The 23,645-nt window shown below is 42.6% G+C and overlaps 1 protein-coding gene across 4 annotated transcripts in view; it reads left to right on the top strand.

Annotated features, from left to right (window-relative positions):
- CFAP44 (cilia and flagella associated protein 44) overlaps positions 1 to 23,645 on the top strand; it is a 40,616-nt gene that overhangs the window by 15,181 nt on the left and 1,790 nt on the right. For 2 of the 4 annotated variants that reach the window (XM_035114394.2, XM_035114399.2), the window contains 20 exons: positions 109 to 318; positions 1,317 to 1,427; positions 1,973 to 2,125; positions 2,655 to 2,882; positions 3,544 to 3,689; positions 6,203 to 6,473; positions 6,738 to 6,793; positions 7,555 to 7,717; positions 8,766 to 8,896; positions 10,435 to 10,637; positions 12,357 to 12,549; positions 13,228 to 13,405; positions 14,335 to 14,850; positions 15,660 to 15,863; positions 16,690 to 16,885; positions 17,274 to 17,384; positions 18,855 to 18,985; positions 19,295 to 19,411; positions 20,127 to 20,328; positions 21,661 to 21,821. In XM_035114394.2, coding sequence (XP_034970285.1) covers positions 109 to 318; positions 1,317 to 1,427; positions 1,973 to 2,125; positions 2,655 to 2,882; positions 3,544 to 3,689; positions 6,203 to 6,473; positions 6,738 to 6,793; positions 7,555 to 7,717; positions 8,766 to 8,896; positions 10,435 to 10,637; positions 12,357 to 12,549; positions 13,228 to 13,405; positions 14,335 to 14,850; positions 15,660 to 15,863; positions 16,690 to 16,885; positions 17,274 to 17,384; positions 18,855 to 18,985; positions 19,295 to 19,411; positions 20,127 to 20,328; positions 21,661 to 21,821 — 3,681 coding nt within the window. Of the gene's footprint in view, positions 1 to 108; positions 319 to 1,316; positions 1,428 to 1,972; positions 2,126 to 2,654; positions 2,883 to 3,543; positions 3,690 to 6,202; positions 6,474 to 6,737; positions 6,794 to 7,554; positions 7,718 to 8,765; positions 8,897 to 10,434; positions 10,638 to 12,356; positions 12,550 to 13,227; positions 13,406 to 14,334; positions 14,851 to 15,659; positions 15,864 to 16,689; positions 16,886 to 17,273; positions 17,385 to 18,854; positions 18,986 to 19,294; positions 19,412 to 20,126; positions 20,329 to 21,660; positions 21,822 to 22,249; positions 23,642 to 23,645 lie in introns of those variants that run through there. The other 2 variants (XM_060273739.1, XM_035114396.2) reach the window with 2 other exon arrangements.

Here is a 23,645-nt window from a genome sequence, read left to right as displayed (position 1 = left end):
TTCTCCCTCTGTACAAACAATTACATACTTTACATAGATTTATGAGACGATGTATAAGGCAGGGTTTAAATTCGCTCTTAATCACAATGTTATTCTGTTTTCTTGAAGGTAAATCCCAAGAAAGGCATAATGGTTGTAGGTTTTCAAGATGGCGTTGTACGCGTTATTGAACTTTTCGATCCAAAGGGACTTCCTGTTGTGTCTGGACGGGACAAAGGAGCGCCTGCAGCCTTGCGTCTGAAACAGGCGTTCAAACCTCATACTACTATAGTAACAGCTTTGGCCTATGAGCGTAATGGGGAATTGCTTGCCACAGGGGTATGTTTCAACCAAACCTAAAAACTGTTTTGTTTTGAACGTTAGTGGAAATTTACTACTGCAAATGCTGAGATGTAGATGATCAAACTTAACTTCAGATTGTTCATTACCTAAGAATTATGGTCCAATACATTTTTGAAATGAGAGATTTGTGCTGATCCATACACGTTTCAGTGTATAATGAGTCAGTTCAGAGAATTATTCAGGAGATTTTTTGATACCTCTGCTTCTCACATCATCTTAGCTTCTTCTCTGCACCTTTGAGGCCCAGCTCAGAGAGAACATTTGGCTAAGACTATAAAAGAAAGGCTCGTTCCTTAAGGATTCATGGAAAGGTTTTAGATTTGAATTTGCGTGTTAAAATCATCAGTGTTGTGTTTTTTGTATATGTTCTATGCTTTAAACCATATCTTCTTCTTATGTAAGAATTGTTTGATTTTAAAAAGTTTTTAAAAGTCCTTTCTCTTAATTAGATTCATTACTGACCTTACTGTGGGTATTGGCTATAGACTGCCAAGCCAGACTGAAGACTTGGATGATGCCTTACTAGAGCAGATAAGAATGATGTGATTACAAAGAATGAGCATGGGTTTCTCAAAAATAAGTCACGCCAGGCCAATCTTTTTTCTTTTTTGATGGAACTACAAAGTTGGTGGATCAGGGCAGTGCTGTGGACATAGTTTATCTTGATTTCAGTAAGGCTTCTGACAAAGTCCTCCATGATATTCTCTCGAGGAAGTTGGTAAAATGTGCGTTGAATGAGTTAACTGTTAGGTGAATTTGTAGCTGGTTGACTGACCAAACCCAACAAATACTCATTAATTGTTCCTTGTCATCCTTGTAACACTAGCTGATGACGTAGGCTTTTGTATATCAAGGTTGATGCTAAATCAGAGGGTTGGGTTGTGGTGGGACTCTGTTCTTTGCAGCAGCAGACTAGCATAGCTACTCTTGTGGAATGCGTGGCTTTATTCATTCTTCCGTCTTTTCCTTCTCAGAGTAATGATAAAACTGTGTTCTTCTTTACCGTTGAAGATAAATATGAGGCAATTGGCTTCATCTCTGTCCCAGGGCCCGTTCAGGCATTGCAGTGGTCTCCTCTTTCTCATGTGAGTAGCGGTGTTTTTCATAGTATTTGCATCTCATGATTTATGTTGTAACACATTGCAATGCTGTGTTTATCCATTGGTGGTTATGTTGTCATCAGTAACTGGCATTTAGCACTCCCCTCCCATGAAGCATTTCTGGGGCAGGACAGGGACTGGCTCCAAGGTCCCTCTGTTCTTTGGGAATGCCCCAGTGATTCAACTCCCTTTCTATGCCAGCCTGGAGCTGGGGTAACTAATCCCCACCCACACCCACCCCACTTTGGCAGCAATGGGTGAAATTTAGATATCTCAAAATCTGCATGAGAAATATGCAATGCCAACTTTCTGCACCTCTCACTTTGTCCAACATGAGCCAGCAGGGAAGTGGTGGGTGATCTGCCACTTCCATTCCCTCCTGTTTACAACTATGTTTGTGTTTCATTTTGGCAACAGTTGTCCTTGAGCTCTGACCTATTTTTAAGAACATAAGAATGTTGCACCATCACCATCAAAATTCAGCAACATACACATGCCTGACACTTGTGTTTCATGTCCTCCTTCTGTAGCCTGAGAGCACGCTACTTATTTTATGCAAGAACGGCATTGTTGTCCAGGTTCCTGCTCCAGACCCTGGGAACTACAACGCAGCAACCACCTACAGGATAAAAGACTTGCCTACACAATATTTTCGTTTCTCCAGCATAAAATCTCGGATTCTGGTAAAGCACCACATGCAAATAAGGAAATGCAATCTGTAGTCATTATAGAATACTGAAGTAAGAAATGCTGAGCTCGTTAGTTATTGTGGTCCTGGATGTAAGACTGCAGCTAAGGACTTCGTACCCCAGCAGAAATTATTTCCTAAAATATTAGGATCTGTTGATTATGAATGTGTCTGCCTCCAGGATCAGAGAGGCCTTGCCTCTGAATGCCTGTGAATGCCAACCGCTAAAGAACAATGACAGATGCGGGCTGTTGCTCTCAATTCCCAAACAGATAAAACTAAGCAACACACACACACACACACACACACACACACACACACAAAATAAAAAAAAATCCTTTTGTTTCGACTCAGACCAACACGGCTACCTACCTGTAACACAGTTAGTGAATGAAGTCCTATCTGTGGGCTTTGCAGACGTTCCTGGTTGCCCGTGGGAGAAGGATGCTGGACTAGATGGGCTTTTGGTGTGATCAACACAGTTGTTTTTTTAATGCTCTTATTTTACTGGCTCTTTTAAAAAGCTTCAAGAGGAACTTGAACGCAGAGAAAAAGTGAGACTAGAGAAGGAGAAAGCAAAGCAGGAATGGATACAGCAGCAACTGAATGAGGGGAAAACAATGGAGGAAATTGAATTTCCACAGGAAGAAGCTGTGGAAGAGGAACCACTGCCTGAAATCTATATCCCAGAGACTCCAAGCCCCATCCTGTGTGGGTTTTACTCTCGGCCAGGGAAATTTTGGTTGTCGTTGGTAAGCCAATCTTTCTTTCTTTCTCACAGATAACAAAATGAGGAGAGTAGTTTCTTCCTTCTTTTATAGTATAATGAGAATGCAGCTTAAATGGCCGAAGGAGCTGGCTTTTCACATTCACCTCTGTCTCAGTTCTATTTGAAAGCGGTTTGAGTTTTTTTGTTTCACATAGAGGGATGCTAAGCAATCTCTCAGGACTTCAGTAGTGGCATCACTCCCATTGTCAATTTTGATTGGCACTCTTCCTGCCAACCCCAGATGCAAAGCAAGATTAAAATCTAAATGTAAAATGCAAATGCTAAAAACCACAAGATGCAAGAATGTCATGCTGATTCTGGGTGTGTCTTAAACATGCAAGCATAGTCTTCACTCTTGTTTCTTTTCATTCTAGTGCTGTTCTCCACCTTTTGTTTAATTTTAAAGCAGAATTGCAAGCTTATTTTTCAAAGGAAGCCCCTTACCTGGAGGTAGAAATGAAGTGTGTTTGCCTATAATATGGTATGAAATACAACTGGTGATGAAACCAATTTTGGGAAAGGAGGAAGTTTTACTCTGGAATTTTCCAAACTGTGATAGATTAATTTGGGGCGGGGGGAGAGAGGAGAAAGAAGGAAACAAGAAATAAAGTTAACAACTCTTCATAACTCACTCTTTCCTTTAGGGAGAGTACGATACTGGATTCCTGTTCCACTGTGCATTTTCTCATCAGCAAGGCGACAAAGAACCCGAGGCTCGGAAAGATGAACCTTTTGCCTATATTCATTTAGAAGATACAGATGACACTGCCATTAGACGGATTGTGTTTTGGTAATATGTCTTTTACAGTATGTTGGTTGGTTTCATGGGTTGAGTTGGGTTTTTAAAATAAGTGTGAAACACTTGGTCTTTGTTTGTTTGTTCTTCTTTTATAAACTATATGCCTGTGTATATATTTGCAGGAGCTGATCTCTTGATATAATGGCAGGCTGGTTAGCACTCTGACTGTCACCGCCTGAAAGTAGTATTTTGAGCAAATATTATGAAATGCTGTTAGACATACTTAGACATACTGAATTAGTTTAAGCTGTTACTTTTGCATCCTGGTCAGGGCATATAGCAGGACAAGAAATAAATCCCCCCCTTTCATACCCTTCTTTATAAAAAACCAAGCATTTGGATTTTCAAAGATTGAAATTATTTCCATACATGCAGTAGCAAATGTGGCTCCAGACTAGCTCGGGGGCCCCTTCCCACTGACCCAATGGTTCTCTTTTCACCCTCATAATGTATAAATCACTATATGCATGCAGATATAGAGGTGGGTTGCTGCAGCACTGGGTTGGCTGGTCCCCCACTAAATGTGTATCCTCGAGGAGGAGCTGCCTCTTCTCTGCAGAGATCAGGGTAGAGCAGGCCCCGGAAGCAAGATGCAAGGGTGAATGAGCCTCGGTCCAGTATACCTGAAGGAGCGTCTCCACCTCCATCACTCTGCCTGGACACTGAGGTCCAGCGCTGAGGGCCTTCTGGCAGTTCCCTCGCTGCAAGAAGCCAAGTTACAGGGAACCAGGCAGAGGGCCTTCTCGATAGTGGCCCCCCCTGTGGAACGCCCTCCCACCAGATGTCAAAAAGAAAAACAACTACCAGACTTTTAGAAGACATCTGAAGGCAGCCCTGTTTAGGGAAGCTTTTAATCTTTAAGAAATTAGTGTATTTTAATATTTCTGTTGGAAGCCGCCCAGAGTGGCTGGGGAAACCCAGCCAGATGGGCGGGGTATAAATAAAAAATTATTATTATTATTATTATTATTATTATTATTATTATTATTATTAGGTGATGGTTGGGATGAATTCAGATACCCTTTTGTATGTATCTAGATGGAAGAGAGAGAAACAAGGGATTGAGAGGAGGGTGGAATGGTATGGCCTTTGCAGTGCATTGGCTTTTGTCAGCAGTAGCCGCCCTGTTGGAAATAATGAATCCCTCGTCCATCTATGCCAACACCAGGGGCGGAGGAAAAGGGGTGTGGTAGGGGCGGCCCACCCCAGGTGTCACCAGTGAGGCGGGTGACAAAATGCTGGGTGGCACTCACTGCAGGGCCTGCAGCGTGCCCGAGTCACATGTCTCTCCTGGGAGTGATGAGGTGGCTTGGGCGCCCACAGCTGGAGGCCTCACAGTGCCTCTGTGGACGGCTGGCCTCGCCCCTGGGAACAGGGCATGCATGCCACCCCAGGTGCCCGATCGGCTTGCTCCGCTGCTGGCCAATGCTGATGCCAGGAGGAGCCACAAGTCAAAGTGGTGAAGATAGCAGTGAGTTTGTATGCAAAGAGTTCATAAGCATCAGTTTATGTGTAACTCGAATTGGATTTAAGAGATGTTAAAGGCTCCAGAAACCTCCAACCCAAGTGTTTTGCTCATATACCTTTTTAAGGTACAATCCTAAAATGTGACACAGGTCACATTCACACCGTGCATTCAAAGCACATAGATCCCCCCTCTGATAATCCTGGGAACTGTAGTTTATGAAGGGTGCTTGGAATTGTAGCTCTGTGGTGGGTGATTACAGTTCCTAGGATTATTTGGGGGAAGCCATGCGCTTTAGGTATATAGTGTGGATGCAGCCACAAATGGTATGCTTCCCTTAGAACTGAGGAAACACTGTGATCCCCCCCAAAAAATCTATTAGTCAAATGCTGCAGAAAAGACCTCTGCCAGCATTAACTTTTTCCTACTAGAACTTTGGATGCCTCACATTACCTGGGCCTTCTTAGGATTCATAGAACAATACTAAATATTGGAGGCAAGTGGAACTTACACTGCCTTCAATCGAGCTGTTCCAAACTCTGTTCGAGAGCAGAACTACTGCTGGCTGAGCTGGTGTAAACCTGGCAATGGAAAAACAGACCTTTGAAATAGGGCTTGACCTACACTGCTCTTCATAACAGCATGAGTCCTGCCAAGTTGACAGGTTATGTGGCTGAGCTGAATAGAAGTTAGTAGAAGTTAGGATCCAAGTCCCTCTGTCTGGTCCCATCCCACCACTTCCCCAGAACGCCCATTTTTCAGGGCTTACAGCCATATAAAATCCGTCCGTCTTGGCTCAGCTAACTAAATCCTGGCTGAGCTTGGTTGTGGGAGTTATGCTGGTGTATCTTTGGTTGAACCAGGATTCAACCTAGCCTGGCTGTGTTAGGAATTGGTTGTCTGAGCCTGAATTTCTGGATCCTAACTTGCACATACCAGTAGATCTTGGGGTTGGGTAGCTCCCTTAGATATCCATTTCGCAGGGCATTGTGGAGAAAGTAATTACCCTCAGCTGTTTACGTTTTGATTACTTCCACAGCTCCACTGGCTTGCTAATGATCTGTGGCATGCAGGATGGAGCAGTACGGATCTATGCTCTTTACGAGAAATCGCTCTCCAAAGACAATATAGCTGGATATTGGTCATACAGCATGCATGATAATAACTATGGGCAAATTCAAGGCATCTATCCAAGTTTTGATGATCGGTTTCTTGTGACCTGTGGAGCAGATGGCAATATCTTTACTTATAACATCCTTTCAGCTGAGGAGGTTAAGAAAGTGCTAAAGGCTAAGGTGCCCTCTCCAAGGGTAAGTAACAGCCAGGAAGATTTTAAGTGCACAATTATTGGGAAACTCTCAGCTGTTTCTCCTTGATGAACCTTTTTTTCAGTCTCCTTAGGGTTGGGCCTCGGGGAGGTTGATTACTAGAAAGACACCATTGTGTCTTTTATATCCTATATGAATTACAGTACTATGCTTGTGAGGAGCTGCATGCAATTCCAACCTAACTTCAGGAACAGCCATGCCAACAGTTGACAGTGCCATCAATTGTTTAATTACATTCTTCCACAGAGAGGCCTCGAAAAAGAGAGAGCAGCAGAAGATATTGTCGATCCTACTGCGTACAGGTAAAGCTGCTGAAAGAGAGACTTTGCTTCCAAATCCCTCATGAGGAATGGGTTTTGCTAATGGCCTCTTTGAAATGGCAGTGCACCCTCATCCGGTGTGGCCTATTGGCAAGTCATGTTGTTAAAGCTATTCCCCTCAAATATCTCTCTTACTTCTGGATTGGTGCCTTAGATGCCAGTATGAATTAAGACAGGCACCCCCCCCCCAAACCCAGCCCTCCAGATGTTTTGGGACTACAATTCCCATCATCCCTGACCACTGGTCCTGTCAGCTAGGGATGATGGGAGTTGTAGTCCCAAAATGTCTGGAGGGCCTAGTTTGGGGGTGCCTGAATTAAGAGGTCAGATCTAGATGACTTCTAGATAAGCATGCTCTACTCTGTTGAAACATTTATTCGATGCATAAAGGTTTCATACCCACCCAGCCCACCTCAAAAGCCACTGTTGGCTTTTGTCAGGATAATTGTGGTGCAGCTTCTGTCAGCTTTTTAATCATTCATTTGGTAGCTCCATCTAATAGCTCAATCCCATACAAATTAATTTGTTTATACAACACTGTCCCAATTAGCTTATCCAAATATTGCAAAACTGGATATTTTGTAGATAGAATTGTAGAGTTGGAAGGGACCCCAAGCTGTATGTTTTTTGCTGTAAAAAACCTTTATTGCATAATGAAATGTTATGCTTTTCTGTAGGCCCACTTCCAGAATTTAAGTTTAAACTGCTCCATCTTCTCTTTCTTTCTTTTCTCACATTTCTAGTATTGAAAATGCCAAGCAAAAAAAGGAACACGATTATATAATGAGGATAGCAGAAAAGAAGAAATCTATTAAGAGACAAGAACTAAGCACTCTAAGGGAGGAGTTTCAGAATTTGCTCCAAATGAACCGTCAGCTGCCATCTCACATGCAATTTCACAGAGCAGTATGTATGGTTTTTCTTTCTTTAGAGGTACAAATTAATGCCTTAGTGTGGCTTGTATTTTTGTAATGCTATACTCCTATTGATGCAGCCCAAAATTGCATTGGCTTTTTTAGCTGCTGCATCACACTGTTGACTCATGTCAAGTTTGTGGTCTACCAAGACTCCTAGATCCTTTTCACATGTACTGCTCTCAAGCCAGGTGTCACCCATCCTGTAATCTGTTAATCTGTAATCCTGTAATCTGTTTTTTTTACCATGCATGTAAAGTGTAAAGCATATCAAGAACTACAAGATTTAGCTTTGGTTCCGTGTATATGTAAAGATTGACTAATACATTCAGGTGATTGCTTTGAACAGTGAATCTTACAAGTGGACATCATTGGGAACAGTTTGGAAGTAGAGAAATGAATTAGCTGAGGCGGGACTATGGCTGCTTTAAAATATTGTTCAGGTTGCTGTCAGGCTGATCCTAAATTAGGCAAATTGCTGATGGCAGTTAGGATTTCACCAGTATTTTTATTTCTTCATTCATTTTATTTAGAATACTTTTATCTCACTCTATAGCTCCAAAAGGCTCTAAAAACCAGCTTGCAAAAAGATCACAATAAAATCACAATCTTTCTAGCATGGGAGCAGAAATTACATCTTGCCCTTGGTAGAACTATTCAGGAGGAGAAGAGGTGCATTCTGGTGATGGCGAAAGGGGGGGGGGCAACATGGGCACAGTCCTGTTTTGCCTCAGGTGGTTGAGACGGGATGGGCCACCCCTTGTCTGTAAACAGATGCTGGGGTACCTCTGATTCTGGATGCTTTTGGACTTCAGCTCCTATTATCCCATACCATTGGCCATTCTCAATGGGGCTGATGAGAACTGGAGTCCAACATCATCTGGAGGTTCCACAGTTCCCCCATCTCTCCTTTGGACTATCATGATCCATCACATCCCAGCACCCGGGAGCGCTGCTGAGAAGCAGAGTAGACATCCAGCAAACAAACAAAGCATCATCGTAGCCACCATAAAATGAAATGCTACTTTTTCAATATGTAGCAATTTGAGTTGGACCGCAGAATCCGTGCAGAGATGGACAGAAAGACTGCGCATAAGATCCGGCTCGTCCTAAAGGAATTGGCCTGGGAACAGGAGAAACATCGCATTGGGCTGCGGAAAGTAGAGAATCGGCAAGTGCCATTTCCCCCTGTCCTCAAATTTTGGGAGAGATCCGTAATTTGCTAAGGTGTTATATTTAAGCAAAGTTCTTATTTTATTTTTTAAAAGCTGGAAACTTTTCCTTGAAAACTGAAGTCTTTCTGGTAGTACCTCATTTTTGCTTGAGAACATAAGAGAAGAACTGTAGGATTAGACCAGATGCCTTTTTTGTCCAGTGTTCTGTCACGGGAGCCAAACAGATGCTTATGGGAGGCAGAGCAGCAGGACGCAGGGACTCACCTTTGCCTGTTCCCCAGCAGCTGGTATTCAGAGGTATACTGTCCTTCATCCTAGAGGCAGTATATAGCCATCAAGACAGGTAGCCATTGGTAGCTTTATTCTCCATGAATTTGCCTAATCCCCTTTTAAAGTCACCCAGTTTGTGCCTTTGCAACAACTTGTGGTAGCAAATTCCATTGTTAAACTATGTTCTCTGTGAAGAAGTGCTTCCTTTTGTCTGTCCCGAATCTCCCACCAGTCTGTTGGATGACCCTCACTCGGTTTTAGTGTTATGGAAGAGAAAGAAACACTTCTCTCTGTCCACTTTCTTCATAATTTTACGTGCCTCTATCACAGGCTTCCTCAGCCTTGGCCCTCCAGATGTTTTTGGCCCACAACTCCCATGATCCCTAGCTAGCAGGACCAGTGGTCAGGGATGATGGGAACTGTAGCCTAAAAACTAAACTAAAAAGACCTAAGCGTTTCTCATAGGACAGGTGCTGCATCCCCTTCATCATTTTGGTCCCCTTCATCATTTGGTTGCCCTTTTTCTGACCCTCTTCCAGCTGTGCAACATCCACATGGTATTCCATGTGTAAAGACACCCATAGATTTGTATGAAGGTAGATAAATAGGTGGGAAGGTAAACAGCGTTTCCATGTGCTGCTCTGGTTTTGCCAGAAGCGGCTTAGCCATGCTGGCGACATGACCCGGAAAAACTGTCTGCGGACAAATGCCGGCTCCCTCGGCCTGTAAAGTGAGATGAGCACCGCAACCCCAGAGTCGTTCGCAACTGTCAGGGGCCCTTTACTTTTATTATACAAATACCTTTTGTTTTTTTTAATTTTCAGCCCCTTTCCTAAAGTTCCTAAAGTTCACTAACATAGAATCTGCCTTATTCACAGCTGCTTAACACTGGGTCAATACACTTGTAAGCAAGTGTAAACTGATGATGCACATTGTGGCAAAGAATCCCTAACTTCGCATATAAACGCTAAAGGGGTCTGAGTTGACAGTTACAGACCAGGAAGGGAGTTCTTTAGGTGGCACAGAGGAAGAGAGAACTACGCAACGCTGCAAACTCCATCTAATTTTAACTCTAGCCCTTCCCAGTGGCTGCCATGTAGTCCTTGATGGATTAACCTGGAGGGAATGCTGCCTTTGACAGAAAAAGGGTTTCTACACCCTGGCATAGAGGCTGTTGCTGCTTGGCTGATCCCTGCCGAGACAACTTTACGGAGCAGAAAATGTGGCATTAAAAAAAAATTAGATATTTGCTTTGATTCCTCAGGTTTCGGGCCAGTTTGGAATATGACACCATTGTGGTCTGTGCCATGAGAAGCAACCACCGAATCTCCACGTACAGACTGTTGTCGATCTCAGAAAAATTGTACAATGTCAGTAAACAAAGTCAAGCAGGGAAAAGAAGAACGAGCAAGTATGACCATAAAGGAAAAGACACAGACCAAAGGACGGAGACCCAAAAGGATGCCAGTAAGGGTTTGAAAACATTGTGGCAGAACTATCACAACCATAAGATAATATTCCCCCCCCCCCAGCCTTCATCTTATATTACTTGTTATGATTCTATACCAGAGGGTTTGTCAGATGGTATCCTCACACTATATTTCAAAAAGCAGTTCCCTAACACTGCTCAATCCCCTGGCAACACCTCCCCAGGCAGGATTGGGCGGTTGACTGAGGTAGGTGGAGACCCCAGGTATCCTGCCTGGGGAGGATGAACCAAGTCCTGAACTACCAGGAGCCGCACTGGGATCCAGGGGGCTGCGCACAAGCAGTCATTCCCACATTGCATTGAATGTCAACAGTTTCATCCACAAGCACAATACTTTCTTCTTCTTCTTGGTGAAATACTGTGATTTTTTTTAATATAGTGGAGTAGCAAGTACCTACTAAGCAAGTGGGTCAATGGTTCTTCAGAAATATACTGGGTTTGCAGTTTATCAGAGCAGATGGTAGAGGTGCCTTTGACTTGTCAGCTCTTAGCACTCTGATGTATAAGAAAGTGCTGTCCAGTCAAAATTGTACTGTATGTGTTTACTGACGGCAGAAATGTAGCAGGAAGACTCCATGCCAATATGTGACTCTTTGTCAGCTGTGCAACCGTACCCATATTTTCATTTAGTTTTTCTATATAGTGCTAACACATATGGAACACTGTCATGGGATTGTATATCACAGGCTGGTAGATGATGATAATAATAATAATAATAATAATAATAATAATAATAATAATAATGCCTAGGAAACCTTGCTTTTTATTTTTTAAAAAGTGGTCCGGAATGGCTAATGGATAGTTCCTCCATGGGAGCCAAGAAATTGTTGGGAGTGTTTGAATTCTATCAGAGTTTAGAAAGTGACACACCAGCTAAGATGAGGGGGCTAATGTAAAAGATGTATGTATGTTTGTCTGTGTAGAGAAGCGCAAAGTTAACAGAAGGCTAAAAGGATATTCAGATAAAGGTTGCCTCTCTCTGGCGATGTGATGTGGGGTCTGCTACCTGATAAGCCAATGGCTTGGCTGCTTGCCTCCATTTAGGTGCTTTTTGTCTTTTTGTTAATAAACCAAATCTATGGTGTGAACCTCCAGTGCTCTCCTTCAAAGGAAGCCAACTTATAAAGTGTTGCCCCTGGAACTCTCACCAGCCAGAAAAGTGGAGAATTTGTTCCTTGGCTTAGGTTGAAGGCAACCAGTAAAGGTGGTGGTGTTTTTATATAGAAGGATTATTACAATGGCTTCTCTTAACATTTAAAGTAATGCTGAAATAAGGTTTTAGACATTATTTATTAGATTTATATATCGCTTTTCATCAAAAGATTTCAGGGTGGTTCACAAGATAAAATCTGGGACAAAGTCCCTCCTGCACACAGAAGCTTAGGTGCGCTTTTCATTTTACAACATTGAGGGGCCATAGTGAGAATTCCTCAGATGCAACCACACTAGCCTCTGCAAAGAGCAGGAAATATCAGAAGATGTCATTTAAAGCCTACTTTTGTAAGGAAATCCCTTGGGGCCAGCTCCAGTTTGGTATTCAGCAAGCTGAATTTGGAAACTGTTCCCATGAAACAACATTTTTTGTCAAAGTGGATGTAAATGCAGCACTCTACTAAGACAATCCTGTGAACTAGATATTGACATGAGGATGATATGGACAGAAGCATGTTACTTTATTTTTCTTCACATTTGTGCAGAGCCAAAATTTTCAACCCAGGCTTCTATTAGTGAAGAAGAAGTGGATTCAGAAAAGCTGCCCAAAAAGGCGCACCCACACACGGTGGCAAGCCGCATTGTTGAAAATCGAATGGAAAAACTTAGAAAAATTATTGAAAAAGCAGACAGAGCCAAAGCTAAGATCCAACAAAGAAGGAGTGAATGGGAAGAACTGTGAGTCAGAGTAAAAGAAAAGAAAAGGAAGGACTTTTCAAATGCTCATCGTTGATGGATGTTGTTGATAAACAAATAGTAATCATACCTGGCCCGTATTACTTCAAAATTTCAAAATGTTATCTTGATGTGGTATAACAGTAGGATCATGTGGAGTGGTATATGGCCCCATATCTCCTCAAAGTGGAGACCCAAAGAAGTCACCCCATTGCTAGTGGCAAAGCCTGTCCTTACTGTATTATAAAGCAGGCTCTTGACCACACCCACAGCCCAGCTGTATCCACTCAGCCAGCAACTAAACACAGACACACACACACACACACACACAGCAATCAGAAACTTCTTACTTGCAGGCAGGTAAGACAGAAAGGTCTGTTCTCCAGTAATGCCTCCATGTGAATTAGTAGGAAGGGAAGTTAGAACATCTTACAGACCAACCAGGTGCCTATGGAGAGCCTGGAAGCAGGAGCTCAGTATAACAGCACTCTTCCCTGTTGCCATTTGTGTTTCCTCCCTTCAGTATAAAAAGGTTTCAGTCTGTTTCCTGCTGCCTCCGCATGAGATGAGAGCTGGGCAGTTCTAGTGCCGCAGATTCTTTGATGAATGAAACGCTATAAAGTGAGTGAGTTGATGTTGCCTGTTGGACTGATAGCTTTTATCTTCACTGATGCTTGTCAGATTCAAGAGCAAACCAAGTGATGACTATGAGGATCCCCAAGATGTAGAAAATATCAAAGAGGCCCAACAGAATATGGGGGACTTCAAATTGAAAACAGCTACTAACTACAAAATTCCTGAACACATGAGAATTAATGCTGACAAGAAAACTCATCAGTTGGCATCTTTAGAAGTGGCTGTAAGTAGATTCTGCCCCCCCCCCGATTGTGTTATTCACTCTGTCCTCTCCTAAGCATTTGCACTAGAAGGAAGAGAAACTTTTTTCCTTCATAATTTCATAAAATGCATATACCACTTGATTGTAAGAAATAACTCAAAAGTAGTTTAAAAAATGAATAAAACCATAACATAATCAATTTTTTAAAAAACTATTTAAATAATCCCATTCCTGTGCTGTTTCTGTGTGCTGTTGCTTCTTTACTTCAAATCGTATCACCCATGCACAAGACAGAAGTTTTAGCAGACTTGGGGGAAGCCTGAGTTCTGCAGAAGTTCAAAAAATATTTAGGGAAAAAGCCTCCCCACTAAATGCTGCCTGATCATAGAGAGCAAGAAAATGGAAAGCTGGATGAAGGGAGCCACAACTGGGAGGCCAAAGTCCAGGTGTGAAGTTGAAGCAAAAAAACAACAACAAAAAACAACCAACAGTCTTCTAGCACCTTATAGACTTAAAAAATTTAATTATGGGATAAGCTTACATGGACTAGAGTCCACTTATTCAGATCCTCTTTTGTAGCAATAAATACACACATGGGAAAATGGGGATGGGGTTGCAAGCAGTGAGAGCAGATAGAAATGGAATGCAAAATGTACAGATAGTGACAATTCAATTTGAGCAGTTATAGATGATAAAATAACCACTCTGGCATACTGAGCAAATGAACATCTGTAGTTGGAAAGCAAACTTTTATCTCTATTCAGATCCAAATGACTTGAGTTGAGTGTTTTGATGAATGGCAATTCAGCAGTTTCACGAGTCTCCTTTTGAAATTATTTTGCTTAGGTAGCGTTAAGAGCAGAAGCAGAGTGTCTTGGTGGACTGGTTCATGAATATTGATGTGTTGCGAGTTCTTTAATGCAAGCCTGTTCTAACCTTCCTCCTTTCAGATACATGATAAGAAACTGGAAATGAACAAATGGATTGTGTCCCTCCGAGACCTCAAGGTGGCTATTATTGAAGAGATCCAGTGTGTGGTGCAAGAACTGAAAAAAATCCAGTCATCCCTCCACCCATCCCAACATGTCCCTGTTCCTCCAATTCCCCAACTCCTTCCTGAAGAGACTCCAGAGAAACAGTTCCAGTATGACAGTGAAAGGCTCATGAAGTTCAAACGTGATATGGAAGAGCAGGTCAGGCTCAAGGAGACAGTGCAAGTAGCTCCTTCAGGAGAGGGCGGAGGTCTAGGGGGTTTTGGAGGAGGCTTTTATCGTGCCCCTTCAGTAAAGGACTTAGAAGCTGCCATGCGGTCGACAAGTTTGAAATCGATGAAAATAGCGTCTGGAACTGCGCAGACAGTCAAAACTTTTGAGTTTGAGGCAGTGGAGCCTACAGAATTGGAAGTGGAAATCGCAAAGAGGGGGGAGATTCGGAACATTTATATGCAAGAGGTTTTGGTCAAGAGGGTAAGTGAAAATATTTCATAGCCAACTGGGTGTACTCTGCTCCCAAGTGAGATCTTTTAAATTTGTTCATTCGTGGATCCCTTTTCCTATTGGTCTCAAGTTAATTTGCACAAACCAACTAAAAATAGCTTTTAAAACGGTACCAAAATTACATGCAATTAAATGTAGGTTTAAAAACACTACAGAATCAATGCCTTCTCACCCAGCTGGAAAAGCTTCTCAAAATAAAAATGTCTTTAATTTCCCAATTTTTGCACACTTTGATACCCCAGGCAACTGGTCCACTTCTGCTAATGCTAATATGATAGCAAGAATTTTGTATTTAGCCTTTATTTAGCATATCATGATTGTAACGTTCCTATCCGGTTTCTAAAGTAAAGTTGAACTATGTCAGCAATTGTGATCCAATTCTGTGGATTTTCATTTTCAAATCTCTGATTAATCCCACATCAATGAACTGTGTGAACCTGGGAAAGTTTATACTAGTATTGACCCAGCCACCAGTCAGAATACATGCTTTAGAAGTAGGCGAAAAATTTTATCCTAATAATAATAATAATAATAATTTATTATTTATACCCCGCCCATCTGGCTGGGTTCCCCCAGCCACTCTGGGCGGCTTGCAACAAAACATTAGAATACAGTATCCCTAGGTTGATACTTCCATTTTTTTGACAAATGTGTGGAAGGAAATGGCTTCAGTCTGTTCTTTTGCCTCACTAATTACGGTATTATAATACAGTAGTATTGTTGACATTCTTCTTTTACTCCTTTTTTGAGTGCTCCTTCTGACTTAACACTCTCTCCAGGTTCATGAGCTCATGATTACCTTTGATGCTGAGCTTCGTCTTCTTCGTCACCAAAAACTGAAACTGGACATAATGATGAAAACTGCTGACCTCCGTCACATCACTTGGTTTCAAGAGCTGCTTCTCCTGAAGAACTTTGAGAAACATGAGAACATTCTCCAGGAACGTGTTAACAGCCTTTCCAGTGAGGAGGAGGAAATGCAAGTATGCATGGCATATAAAAAGCCTTTGTACAGTTTTGAAGTTCCTGATAAGAGACCTTCCTCTGCTGGTTTTAAAAGGCCATTCTAGATGTGATAGGGACAGCCCTCGTCAGTGGAGACTTCTTGTTATGTACTGAGCTGAATCCAAGAACAATAGGATCCAGAATGCAGCAGTCTGATTGGTCTGCAGGAGCCACCCAATCCAGCTCCAGGTGGAAGTGAATCAGCAACCTGATTGGCCTGCAGGAGCAGACAATCAGGCTGCTGGCAGAAGTGAATCCGCAACCTGATTGGCCTGCAGGAGCAGCCCTGAAGTAGCCAATCACGCAAGGCCCATTGTGTAAATAATGTATATAAGCAGACGTTTGGGGGAAAGAGCCATTCCTTCTCCTCTTCTCCTTTTGCTACTACAAGCTGAATAAAGAGCATGAAATTCACTCTCGACTCTGAGTATATTTCACTTCTGCTCCCCAAAAAGTGCACAGGTGGAAGGAGTTGTAAGTAGGATAGCTTAGTTGGTAGAGCATAAGACTCTTAATCTCAGGGTCATGGGTTCAAGCCCCAACATTGAGTGAAAGATTCCTGCATTGCAGGGGGTTTAGACTAGACGACCTTTGTGGTTCCGTCCAACTCTACAATTCTATGATTTTCCCAGATGGCTGCCATATAGGTAGCTGGCCGACGAGTCTCTTCAGAAAGGGAAGAAAAGTGCTTCTGTCCTCTCTTACAGATAAGTCCTCCTTGCATCCCAGTAGATAAGCAAACTGTAATAGTTGTGTCCAGTGCTGCTCATGTGGAGTTTAAATGCTATTTTTCTTTCTTTGAAGAACAAATTAAATAGCTATCTTGCGCAAATTGAGGAAAAGAAAGCAGAGATTGCAAAGCTCCAGGAACGAGAGAAGATCCTTTATGCCACTTTCCAAGTGTCTTTGGGGGAAAACAACAAATTTGCTAATTTCCTCACTAAAGTCCTAAAGAAGAGGATCAAGCGTGTTAAGAAGAAAGAAGTGGAAGGCGAAGGAGGTGGGAAATACTGTTTCATGTCTGTGTTGCCCTGTATAACTTTTGACCAAATTCTACATTGCTGTGGAGGCAGAACTAAACTATGCGTGTCCCACCTTGTGACCTCTGCTCAATGTATTCACCCCGTAATCTCAGCCTTAGCCTCAATCTAGTCCTTTCTAACAGAAGCCCATGAGTTGGCTTGGCTTTGTTGCTTCTGCAAACTGCTTTGTGCTGCCTGATCAGTGATTAGCATGGGGGTATTTGACACTTCCTTCTGCCATTTTAATGGCTGCATTGTGTTCTCTGAATATTACCCTGGTGACCCCCATGATGAAGGAGCTTGCTCTCTGGGCTGTGTTACTTCAACAGGAGTTTTCTGTGTAACAATGGCGCTTTCTTATTCCAGATGAAGATGAAGAGAGTGAGGAAGAGAGCGATGAAGAGTCTAGTTTGGAGAGTGATGAGGAAGAGTCGGGATCTGAGGATGAAGTCTTTGATGACTCTGTTTGTCCAAAAAGTAAGTCATACTCACCTTCTCCTGCTAATACCAAGTTTCATTTAATCTTTGGAGATGGCTGTGTATCAACCTTTGAAAAGAGATTATTTGCTTGGGATTTAAGGAGATGCTGCTACTGTATGGGCCATCGCCTATCTGCTTTGCTTATATGTAAACTTTAGAATATCAAGAACAGGCCACATTCCAGAATCTCAGCCCCCTTCCTATTTATGATATATATAGTAGCTCTGGATTTTTAGGGTGGCTTTGCTAATATAGTAGCTGGTATGTTAGCAATATGAAGGAGTTAACACTAGACAAATACCAATTTATGTATGATATGAAGCCTTGATGTCTTTTCCCAAGAGGACAGGGAAGCCCCAGGGAAGAATTTCACACTTACTGAATTTTAATTTTCTAAGTGTTACTTATCTGTATAGAAATCCCTAGTGGCTCAAACTTTGGTCTAAGCCCTTTGCTGCCATCTAATGGTATGGAGCAATAACGTCCTGTTACCAGACTGATTTCTCAAAAATAGGTTTGTAAATCTTCACAAAAACTGCAAGTGACCTATTTTTGTTTATGCAGATTTAGTAATACATTATCACAAGTCCCCTATAAACAGGCATGTTACACTGGGGCTGATGCATTCCTATTTGTCAAGAGTTGTGCTTTGTAAATCCGTTTCTGAATCAGCATATTTGCACATAGAATATATTGCTGAGCAACCTGTCTCCATGAACCTTGGAGACCTTGCAATCTCAGATATCCCACCTTCTGAAATTACACTGCTAATCAGATGAGCTGTTGTCAGCGAGAATGACCCTGCTCTGGTGAACTGGCACAACTGCTGATGTGTCATGTATTGGTGTCATGGGCTTTGAAGAAACTCGATCTCAGGACGCAAGGGAGAAACGTGCTAAGAGGAAGGCACGCTTGGTAAATCCACATCGTGATCAACTCCTGCCTGGAAACCAATGTCCCCACTGTGGAAGGACGTGTGGATCCAGAATTGGCCTCCACAGTCACTTACGGACCCATTGTTAAAATCGTGTTTATGGAAGACAATATTACTCGGCTACGAGTGATAGAAGAAGAAGAAGAAGAAGAAGAAGAAGAAGAAGAAGAAGAAGAAGTGTGCACTCTGCTTTCATTCCTGGAAAATACAGGTGGAAGTGGGAATCTCCCAGGTCTATAACCCTGGAGAGCTTTTGCCAGTCAGAGTTGGTCATACTGAGCTAGGTGAACCAATGCTCTGACTTTGTATAAGGCAGATTCTTATGTTTTCTGGGGTGGTGGTGGTGGTGGTTGTGTGTGCTGTACAGGTGGTGTGTGTAGAATCACGGAATTGTAGAGTTGGAGGGGACCATGTGGTCATCCAGTCCAACCCCTTGCAATGCAGGAATTGTTTGCCCAATGTGGAGCTCGAACCCAAAGCATACAAAAAAACAATCAAAGCAGTTGCTTAATCCGGACTCTTCCTCTTCTCAGATTGTGACGAGGCACTCTTTGAAAACACACTCCTGCTCCGAGAGAAGCGGCTGGACATTGAGGAGGCCTTGGTGGAGGAAAAGAAAACTGTTGAAAATGTCAAAAAAGACTACGATGTCTTGGCCAAGAAGGTACAGTGACTTCTTTCCAGTTCAACCCAACAGGAATCCTGCCATTTCTAGGTGCCTGGTTTTGCTGAGGGATGTGGCCACGGCGGGTAACCTGTCGCATGAGTCCTTTGCCAAGGGCAGAATTGCAACACATTCCGATTCAGCCCCTGGTTCTCTATCCCAAAAGGATCATGTGAAGCAACTCTTCATGAAACCATGGACGGATTGGACCCTGCAACTCATAGTCATCACACTTTCAGGCTGATTTAGGACTTCATGGCAAGGTCTTGCTGCTTGAATTTGGATTTTTTTATTTTTTTATTTTTTAAGGTGAAAGTAGTAGCAGCCAGCCTAGATGCAGCAGATTGGGAACTGGAGGCCTATCAGCGGGAGAAGCAGCAGAGATTGAATGAGCTCTATGTAGTTGTGCCTCTAAAACTTCACCAGGTAACAAGTCCATTGGGGCTCCTGTTTCCGACTTTGACTCCTTGATAACCAAAACATTCTGCAATGAGTTGCAATAAGCATTGAATTGTTTTCTATGGTCGGCAGGGAAGAGCAGCAGGAAAGATTAAAAAGCAAGCCCAGAGTCTAGCTCAGGGATAGCCAACATGATGACCTCCAGATGCTGGACTACAACTCCCATCAGCCTCAACCAGTATAAGCCAAGGGTCTTCAGGGAACTGTAATCCAACAGCATCTGGAAGGCACCATATTGGCTACTCCTGGTCTGTAGAAAGCGTGTCTCACTCTAACCTTCTCTTTCTCTCATTGACTAGGCTCTCTCCTCGGCGTCTATCATTGCTATGGCTTCATTCATTGGCCAAAACACTGAAAGGTGGAAGCTGGTTAGTTTATCACAAAACAAGCAGAATGGTGTCTGCACATCTTGTCTTGTGTGTCAGGCTCCACAAATGCCGGAAACTTGCCCTTTCTTTTAAAAGGAAATCTGGGACTCTGGGGATTACGTTTTATCCAGTGAGGAGTCGCTGTCTGCCTATTGCTCCCCCTGCCGCCATGGACCCCTATTGCTCATAAGTAGCCTTGGAGGGTCGCAGCTCATGGGCAGAGTGCCATGTGTACTTCTGAGGAATTTCATAGATGCAACATGCCACACACTCTGCTCCAGAGAGGTTTATAGGTCTGTGGTTATTTCTGGCAGGTGGAATATATCTCAAATGGAGAAATCCCCTCTGACCTCTCGCAATCTTTGGTGTTTACCAACCAATCTTTGGTGAACTTGCAGCAGAGGATCATTGTCCTGCAGGAGGAGAAACTAGAGCAGAGAGAACTCTATAAGAAGGCCCGGCAGCAGCACAAACAGCTCATTCGAGACAGGAGGGACATGATGCTTAAGATTGACCGTGAGTGTATGCTAGGTTTCCAGTTTCTTTTTATACGGTGTGTGAAGGCTTTTCCTCTTTGTATCACACATGACTGACAATTATTTCTTGGGAGGTATACTCTAAGTGCCTTAGCTTCTTTCTACAAATGAAAGGACTGGCACAGAGAGGCGAAGATGCCTTACAAAGCCCCAGTTTCAGAAGAAATGAGTATCCTTTCCTACTTCTGAAAATGAGAGCTGAATGCTGCAGAGACATTTGATGTGTATCCATATTATACATGCTGAAAAAGAAGCATTCTAATGTAAAACACATGTGTAATACGAATGCATGCTACTGAGAACTCCCAGTTGACCATGCCTCCCCATGGTATGTGCCCATGTGATAAAACATTTATTTTTCCCAACTTAATGTGTGAAGCAACCTAAAGGATTGCTGTGAACCTGAAATGAATCGAGGCATGTAAAACACTTGAGAACCTTGTGGACCTCACCCTGTGCACTGCTTAACTTGCTTTGTTTCTTCCTTTATTTAAAACATTTCTATCCCACCTTTCTTTTCTTTTTGTAAATGGCATTCCAAGGCATCTTACAAATGACGGTGTGTTCTTTTAAATTTTTTTTTTTTGAAAAAAGAAAAAAAGAAAAATGACAGTATCACCATTTAAAATGGCTGATAAAAAAAGTCTTTGCCCAGTGCCTTAAAGTCACAAAGTTTTGTGCCAGGTGATTTTCTTTGCAGAGAGCATTCCATAAGCTGGGCACCACACTTAATTTCTGATGTTGTGTGGCTACATAGAGAAGGGCATCAGGCAGTTATATGCAAGAGAAAATGATCCTTCCAAACAGTGCTTAGCTTGCTTGGCAGTGCATAGGATTAGAACCTTTCCTCAGTGCAATTGTACGTTATTCTGTGCCAACTTTGGGACCATATGTCAGAGCCACTTCAGAGGCTATTGTCACTGCTGCTGTGCCAGTGATGGCTTATTGCTGCACAGGTCTGGGTATAAGTGCAGCAGACGACCTGTGGGTGGCTCTTGCGGCAAAGATCGCAATAGCTAAAATTCTCGTAGGATCAAAGTATCTCATAAATCTGGCACAAAAAAGGATAACCACACCCACCTTTTCTGGTGGTATTCTGGAGATGGAAAGAACTCCTCCAAAGCCACCTCATCTATCGTTTTCTTGCAATGCAAATTAATCTACCTGCACACTCCCACAGATTGTGCTACCATGAGCTGCACTGTTTAGGATTGGATTTTTGAATATGCACAGTAGTATTTTGTGTGTGTAGGTATCATATCTTAAAAAAGGAAAATAGGGAGAACACAAAGGCCTTAAACTCATCTTGCAGGATTGGAAGAGAAATGCAATGAGCTGATGATGCTGAAATTTGGCCGATTAGTGAACTTGGAAGCCCTGCAGACTCTTTCTGTTAACACCAATCTGGAAGAACTCAGAATGAAGATGATGGAAAAAGAGCAAGCTCAAGCTGCAGAATTAAGAAAATGGGAGGTAAGACTTGTTCTAAATCACATTGTGATGCAACCAGGTGGCCTGAAAGTGTGACTAGGGGGGTAGGGCTAGATAATAGACATATAACATGAGGATTTCCTGTATGAAAATGGCCTTTTAGTCAGGAAAGAGTTCAAACCCTGGTTAGGAGGCAGAAGGCAATGTGGTAATTGCATCATAATTATTTAGAAGATACACTTGTCAAGCAAGGAGTGAGATATCCTGGACGAGTATCACACAAAGGAAGGGTATATTAGTTATCCAAATTCTCAGTCTGGAAAATCATGTATGCAGTGCTATGAAAATGTTTCCTGGCATGTCAGAACCATATAACTGCTATAATCTAATAAATCCATTATATATGCAAGGTATTACATCTCATATCCCCCCCACCTTTTTTCTTTTCTTTTTTTCTTTTTTCTTTTTAGTATTCCAGCCATCCTACAATTTAGGAGAGCAAGAATGTGCAGTGAATTATTCTTGCTTGCTGTAGAACACCCTTACCCTGAAGGCTTATCAGATCATCCGTCAGAAGCTCAATTCAGGACAATCTTTCAAAAACTGGGATAGCTTTAAAGGGAGGGATCATTTATCTTATATTTTGGTACTGTTTTCTCCCTGTTAGGAAGCCTGTAGAATTTACTTTGGTGCTTCTGTGCAAAGACTGATACAAAACTACCCTCTCCACACCAAACCAAACCAAACCACTTGCAATATATAATTTAGCCCAGAATCTTTGGCCCCTGATAGGGGATCACAAGGGCCATAGGAAGCACTGGATCTCCTGCCCTGAAGTCGGAGAGAGCTTTCCAATGTTTAATTCCCCTTTTTGCAGTCCTGTCCCCACCAATGTCAGCTCCAAGATCAGTAGGGCTGAAAAAGAGGTTATGTCGGGGGTGGATTGGCAGAATGCCCTGAAAAAACATGGAGAAGGCTGTGATGTGAAGTCCCCCCAAGATACCCTCAAACAGGATATTGAACTAAGCCAGCTCGAGTGGATGTAGCTCAGTCCCAATTATTTCACTCCCCTTGTTTCTGGTGAGTGCGGAAGTATTTTTTTAAAAGAACACCCAGAAAAATGCAGGACCTTTACTTCCAACCTGCTGGCAAGAGCCCAGCACAGTGTTTTATTATGTATAAAAATGTTTTGGTCCAGCCTTCTACTGCCTGTGCAACACTCAGGCGGGTAGCTGACAACAGTTTAAAATTGCAAATTCTGTAACATGCTTCATGGTGTTTGCAGAAACGCATCTCCTTCTCTCTTTATCAGATGCCAACAGGTTTTTTGTGGCATTGAATGAGGTTTGTTGGAACTAATCAGAAACATGGTGAGTTACTAACCCAGGAACTTCTCTACAGCAGAGATTAAGAGAGTTGGAATTTATATGCTAAACTCCAGGCCCTCGAATCTAGGATTTGTAATTCGATTGTAATCTCAAGCACTTGCAAGGTTCCTTATTTATTGCTGTTATTTTCTATGCACAAGTAGAGTGTGGTAGCCCAACTAACATCCAGAGGGCTAATAATTTATCCAGGGCAGTGAGATCCAGAGGACAGTGGGAGCCAGTGTTGCTAAGGCAATGCTTCTGTTAACTCAAAACTGCCAACGGGGATGAATTTTGTTTTCGGTTAGTATGCAAAAAACTGATGACAGCCAAGGTTAAACAGCTCTTCAAGCCATGTGTCCCTCTTCTCTCCATCCTCCCCCTGTTGTTCTTTGACCTGTTGGCTGCTACTACTCTGGCTCTGTAGCTCCCAGACCTTGGCATTCCCATAGTTCTGCTTTCATATTTTTATTACTCCAGCAAATATTTGCTCTGTTCC

This window comes from Zootoca vivipara, chromosome 4, assembly GCF_963506605.1.
Source record: "Zootoca vivipara chromosome 4, rZooViv1.1, whole genome shotgun sequence".
Lineage (NCBI taxonomy): Eukaryota > Metazoa > Chordata > Lepidosauria > Squamata > Lacertidae > Zootoca > Zootoca vivipara.
The sequence above is the reverse complement of the archived record's forward strand: the minus strand, read 5'-3'. Positions and strand labels throughout refer to the sequence as shown.